This window comes from Penaeus chinensis, chromosome 37, assembly GCF_019202785.1.
Source record: "Penaeus chinensis breed Huanghai No. 1 chromosome 37, ASM1920278v2, whole genome shotgun sequence".
NCBI lineage: Eukaryota > Metazoa > Arthropoda > Malacostraca > Decapoda > Penaeidae > Penaeus > Penaeus chinensis.
The window spans coordinates 25,111,969-25,119,468 of record NC_061855.1 but is presented as its reverse complement, the minus strand read 5'-3'; the positions used below and the strand labels follow the sequence as shown (position 1 = coordinate 25,119,468).

General features: G+C 32.6%; 1 protein-coding gene across 2 annotated transcripts in view; it reads right to left on the bottom strand.

Annotated features, from left to right (window-relative positions):
• The window catches only part of LOC125045654 (F-box/LRR-repeat protein 20-like), a 12,890-nt gene extending 5,484 nt beyond the window's left edge, over positions 1–7,406 (bottom strand). Inside the window, exons 1-8 of one of the 2 annotated variants that reach the window (XM_047643063.1) lie at positions 6,701–7,406; positions 6,284–6,525; positions 5,839–6,039; positions 5,067–5,182; positions 3,009–3,137; positions 2,071–2,171; positions 144–261; positions 1–26 (exon numbers count right to left, since the gene is read on the bottom strand). The exon at positions 1–26 is cut by the window's left edge and continues 55 nt beyond it. In XM_047643063.1, the coding sequence (XP_047499019.1) occupies positions 1–26; positions 144–261; positions 2,071–2,171; positions 3,009–3,137; positions 5,067–5,182; positions 5,839–6,039; positions 6,284–6,525; positions 6,701–6,888 (1,121 nt within the window). In that variant the 5' untranslated portion in view covers positions 6,889–7,406. The remainder of the gene's footprint in view (positions 27–143; positions 262–2,070; positions 2,172–3,008; positions 3,138–5,066; positions 5,183–5,838; positions 6,040–6,283; positions 6,526–6,700) is intronic. The other variant, XM_047643064.1, reaches the window with a different exon arrangement.
• Positions 7,407–7,500: the final 94 nt, after the last annotated feature.

Sequence of the window (7,500 nt, the reverse complement as noted above, 5' to 3'; positions counted from 1 at the left end):
ACACCAGTGCATTCTATTCTCAGGGACTGAAAAACAAATATGAAATTAATTGCATTTATTACAGATGTTGTATGACTTCAAATAATCTTATACTCAAAGAATCACTATCAGTTACATACAATCACTCTCAATCTGACACTTACCTTAAGATTTGTAAAATCTGGTAGCTCAGATAGTGCATTCTCTTCACACAAGGTGACTGTGAGATCTTTTAAATTACTACAGTTTCTTCCAATGCTTTCTAAAACATGTCTTGAGGTCCTGAAAGATAAACACAAACACTGTTATGTAAATTGTCAAACACTTATAATGAAACAAAAGTCGAGTTGATATGCATTCTCACACTCACACATTCTCAGAATCATTTCTCACTCACACAATCACTATTACTCTCTCTCACTCACACTCTCAATAAATATCACTCACTCAATCATTATCACCCTCTCTTACTCGCACACTCAATAACTATCACTAATTCACACTCACACAATCACGACCACTTTCTCGCACTCACACAATCACTATCACACACTCAATCACTATCATTCTTTCTCACTCACACTCAATCACTATCACTCTCTCTCACTCACACTCACACTCAATCACTATCACTCTCTCTCACTCACACACTCAATCTCTATCATCACTCACATCATACACTCAATCACTATCATCTCATTCTCATTCATACACTCAATCACTATCACTCACTCTCATTCATACACTCAATCACTATCATTCACTCTCTTTCATACACTCAATCACTATCATTCACTCTCTTTAATACACTCAATCACTATCATTCACTCTCATTAATACACTCAATCACTATCATTCACTCTCATTCATACACTCAATCACTATCATTCACTCTCATTCATACACTCAATCACTATCATTCACTCTCATTCATACACTCAATCACTATCATTCACTCTCATTCATACACTCAATCACTATCATTCACTCTCATTCATACACTCAATCACTATCATTCACTCTCATTCATACACTCAATCACTATCATTCACTCTCATTCATACACTCAATCACTATCATTCACTCTCATTCATACACTCAATCACTATCATTCACTCACATTCATACACTCAATCACTATCATTCACTCTCATTCATACACTCAATCACTATCATTCACTCTCATTCATACACTCAATCACTATCATTCACTCTCATTCATACACTCAATCACTATCATTCACTCTCATTCATACACTCAATCACTATCATTCACTCTCATTCATACACTCAATCACTATCATTCACTCTCATTCATACACTCAATCACTATCATTCACTCTCATTCATACACTCAATCACTATCATTCACTCTCATTCATACACTCAATCACTATCATTCACTCTCTTTCACACATAATCACTATCACTCTCTTTCACACATAATCACCATCACTCTTTTACACACATAATCACTATCACTCTCTTTCACACATAATCACTATCACTCTCTCTCGCACACACACTATCACTCTCTTGCACACACACACACTATCAATCTCTCTCTCTCGCACACACACTATCACTCTCTCTCTCGCACACACACTATCACTCTCTCTCTCGCACACACACTATCACTCTCTCTCTCTCGCACACACACTATCACTCTCTCTCTCTCGCACACACACTATCACTCTCTCTCTCTCGCACACACACTATCAGCTCTCTCTCTCTCGCACACACACTATCACTCTCTCTCTCTCGCACACACACTATCACTCTCTCTCTCGCACACACACTATCACTCTCTCTCTCTCGCACACACACTATCACTCTCTCTCTCTCGCACACACACTATCACTCTCTCTCTCGCACACACACTATCACTCTCTCTCTCGCACACACACACTATCACTCTCTCTCTCGCAAACACACACTATCACTCTCTCTCTCGCACACACACTATCACTCTCTCTCTCGCACACACACTATCACTCTCTTATTCACTCTCACACACACTATCTCTCTCTCACTGACTATCACTCTCACTCACTCGCTCACACACAATTTTATAAAGGTTGGTCAACTCACAATAGATGATCCATATGGAGGACCTCCAGGTTTGGGCATCGGATACCAATCTCCTCCTGAGAAAGGCTTTCAACAGTCTGACAGTACGATATCTTTAGTTCCTATGATTAAAAAGAAAAGCAAAGTAAGTAGTTTTCTAGAACTATTATGTCTTGAATTATTTGCTGCAAGAGATATATCATTTTTTTTTTTTTTTTTTTGTCATATGAATTACTCTAAAAAACATTTCAAAGAAACAACTATGTATTGATGAACAATAAGCATATAATCTCACTATCGACCCTTTCTTCCTTTCCTGTATAATCCAAATCCCACTTTGTTTATATAATATCATGATGTATGTCATACTGACACCATAACCAGGATGTAATTGTACACTTCAACTAACAGATGTGAAATAAAGCATTCAAAAAGGTATTTTGTTGGCAAACTATGACCCTAATTCTTTTTCTGAAACCACTGATTGTAAACTAGTTAAGTTCCAGGGCATTTATCATTTTGTCAACAAACTATAATCAGTTCATTACAGTGTGACAATACTACAGGTTTCTGATGCTATATTCAATTTGCCTATGGCAACAGTTTTTGAAATCATACAAGACCTTGAATTTTTAAGGAATGAACTACTTAAAACTGCTTTTCCAAAGTGTTTTAATAATAATTACGACAAAAACAAGTAATGCCAAAATATATTGCTGGAATCATCAGTTAAAAAAGAAAAAATCAATGCATCATGTATCCACACTACCCCTGGCAAATGTGAAACTGGTGTCAGGTCAGCTTGGAAGAGAAATGGTCTACTAAAGAATATGAAGTGAAGAGAAGTTTAAAAATGTGTTACATAACTATCACAATATTATCTACATTCAATCTACAACGATATAGCAATATAAAAACTATATTATCATTTCCCTAGTCATAAATAAAATGTAGTTTACCTTCAAAGTTACTGGAAGTTTCTTAAAACATCTTCCATAGATGGGACAACATGATACATTTAGACACTCTAAGTCTGGGTAACTTTCCAATACAGTACATAGTGCTTTTTCATCAAAGTCAGGGCATTTCTGAAAAGATAGAAGGTAAATAGTTAATGGTACAATTGTGTTGGTGTTATATAGTGTTTGAAAACAACATAAATGAAATATTTTAGGATGCAATAAAAGACAATCAGTTATATTAACTATGTTACATTACATTGCAGTTGCAGGGAGAGATATGGAGAAATAACCTACATTAAATATGTGGGAATTTCCTAGGACTGCATTCAATAATCATACATATTTTAGAAAATATTTCCTGAACTGTCTACAAAAAGAGTGGACCATAATCATCTACCATTAATAAAAACGAGGAAAATTTTAAGAATGCATACATTAAAAAGATTAATCAAGGTAATTGTGCAGGATAAGAATAATGGAAAAAATGAGTCAACTGTATAAAAAAAAAATCACTTTAATATTGATTTGGGAGCAAATTCTTAAAATATAAGAGCACAATCAAATAGTACTGCTTATCCTCTATGATCCAGATGACATGATCTTGATGATCACGTCATCTGTATCATGAAAATTTTCCCCTTGAAAGGTGGGTAACATGAACACGTCATCATGGAAAAAAACTGACTGAGGGCCAGTGATGGGAACATGCCCCCTTCAGAATTGTGGCTGAAGGTCAGGGTGATGTGAATGACTCATCATGAGTGCATTGATAAACAAGAGTGGAATATATCATCCATCAGCCATAACTGGAAGAATGCTAGCTCCAGATATTTCCATACTCAGGATCCTATTCCTGTCCACCGTGACCAGAAGCGCAGGTTGTTACAAAAAAATATAATATTAAAAAAAAATAGTCATGGACTACCTAGAGTGATGATATAGACAATCCTTTACCATCCAGATACAGCATATCCCGTGACAAATACAGACATAGGAAAAATGCAAAACAGCTAAAAACATCTAAGAAAAATATAAAAAAGAGGAAACTAATATCAAAATGTGGAAATATGCAGTCTTGTAACTACACAAGAGGGTTCATGTGCACCAAACCTAAAAACCACGTGTGTCAGAGTGGCTCCTAAAGTAGGCCATGAAATAAATAATTACATATATATATATATATATATATACATATATATATATATATATGTATTTACACACACACACACACACACACACACACACACACACACACACACACACACACACACACACACTATACATATATTTATACACACACATATATATATATATATATATATATATATATATATATATATATATATATATATATATATATATATATATATATATATAATAGAAAACATACATATACATATATATAATAGAAAATATACATATACATATATATAATAGAAAATATACATATACATATATATATATATATATATAATAGAAAATATACATATACATATATATATATATAATAGAAAATATACATATACATATATATATATAATAGAAAATATACATATACATATATATATAAAATAGAAAATATACATATACATATATATATATATATATATATATATATAATTGAAAATATACATATGCATATATATATATATATATATATATATATATATATATATATAATTGAAAATATACATATGCATATACATATACATTTACACGCACGCACACACACACACACACATATATACATACATACATACATACATACACATATATATACATATATATATGTAAACACACACACACACACACACACACACACACACACACACACACACACACACACACACACACACACACACACACACACATTTATATATTTATATATTTATATATTTATATATATATATATATATATATATATATATATATATATATATATATATATATATATATATATATATATATAGGCAATAGATAGATACAAACATGAGAAACTCACCAAATGACTATATATTGTTTTTCATGTTACTAAAACCATATAAACATACTTACTGCCACTACTAAAGACTTGAGTTTTGTACATTTTGAAGTCAGCTCCTTCATCCTACGGAAATTGATGCCTCTGACCATCGAAACATCTAAACACTCCAATTCAGGGCACAGTTGGCCTGGTGGAAAAAATTTGTTTAATATTAACATATCTATTACTTTAAGTGTACAGTTTGTAATGCATTATCACTTAATAAAGGTATGGACAATAAAACACAGATATGTTTCTATGCATACCATATTTAAAGCACAAATATAGATATAGGTAAAAAAAAAAAAAAAAAAAAGATAGAAAGACAAAAAAAAAATAGAAAGGGGAAAATAATAATAAACAGATAAACTAAAAGATAAAACTAATATTATAAATAAGATAAGAGTAAAATAAAAGTAAGTAAGCCATCAATATGAAGGCACCCATTCACCCATATCTAAAGTTATCCATTCACAGGAAATGAAAAACTGGCCCCTTGGCCTCAACACTGCAGTTCTCCAGTTCAACTAATTCACTCTTTTATTCTATTCACATGACTCTTAATACTTGCACTTAAATGTGTCTGGATTTTTAAACTTATATGCAATATTTTCATAATTTTTTATCAAAATGTGTTGCCTTCAGCATTATCACATTATTTTTTCTCAAAAATTATTTTAAAAAGGCTAGTCATACCATCTCCAGGTGAAGTAGACCACATCAAAACTTCAATACCTGCTAAAAAATTGAGGATGAAAATAAATAAATGTAAGCATGCATTACTGCCCTAATAACAGCACTTACCTACTACTTTTAGAATATTACTTCTTGTTGCGTAGTCAACATTTTTCACCCTAAGCTCTTTTAACTGGGATCCTGACAGAATCAAGAGCTTAGATACAACAGAGTGTGTAAGAGGGCCAAACAAATTTAGTTTTGTTGGTGACAACTCCAAAGATGATTTTGCAAACATTCCATAAATCAACATCTGCCAACGTCGACACACTGTCCAAAGAGAGGTAATATGTAAGTCTACAGAAACTACAAAAATCTTTGAATACTCCATCATATAGCCAATATTTGAGTCCATTTTAATAAACTGTATACTATGGAGGCCATGGTTTTGTGTATTTTCCCCTAAAATTCCTATCTGGACAAAGAAATTAACACTTATTTAAAGACTGACATGGATGAAACAAAAAGAAAAATCAAAATACTGCCTAAATCAGAACTAAATGCCAGAACTAACCTCTCTCACATGAAATAATTTCTGTCAGTTGTAGATACTCCAGAATATGAATTAATACATCATCTACTAATATATGTATTGATGGGGCATCTGGGTTTGGGGGACTCAAGTCGAAGTCCCGATCAGAGAGGGTGTGTCGCACATATTTCTCATCACCTGGCATCCTAATCTTCTTCCAAGCTGGTCTGATCTTCATCTCAAAGCCATATAGATAAAGTTCACTGCCCTTCAAATTCAGAAGTCTGAAATTTTGAAAAATAAAATACACTTTCCTTGTGTGCTTCAAACTTTATCCTAGTGTCCCACTTTGATTTCAAGCATTACCATTACCACATGGAAGACTTTTACTAAATTGAATTAGTCACTAAAAAAATAGGGGAGGAAGGGAAGTATGCACAAGAAAATAAAATTACTTACGTATCTGCATCTTCTTTTGTTCTAACTGTTGCAAAGCCAAAGCCTTTATTTCTTTTGGTAATTTTGTCCTTGACTGTAAATGCATTTATCACCGGAACATAACTAGATAGGACATTATACAGGTCTTTGTCACTAACCTGCAACAAATATAAATAAATGAATAAATAAATAAATAAATAAAATAGCATCAAGTAAAATACAATATGAAACTAATGCAAAAACAATGATGAAAAGCAAATGGGAGATCACCCTTTGCATTCAGTTACTTATTACATACTGCTGATGGCATAAGAAAAACTCCTGCTTACTACACCAATATTCGTATAGTCCTTTTGCCCACAATGAGAAAGATTAGTCCAACTTTGGCTTATTTTTTTTTTTTTTTCTATGACTCTTTCATTATGAACCAGACATATATATGCTGTACGTAATACTTGTGGTACTTTGTGGAGGTTGTCCTCAAAAGTGTTGCAAAACACGAACATATTTACAACACTTTCATGTCTTTTTTTCTTGGACCACTCCTTGTATTCTGTGCTTCCATTGACTTTTCCAACCTTCTGCACTCTAAGAGAGACAGTAATATCATGATGAAGACATATGAACTTGACATTTTCATAAACATTTTTTCCATATACAATATAATGTTTATTAGCAGTAACTTAATGCAGGTTTACTGGATTAAAAGCATTGCTAAACACATCATGTAATTTTGAAGGCCTTATATCATCATTATTATATTATTATATTTTAGCTTCCAGATGACATGGGGTTCACATCATGGCTGACTTGGTCATGAC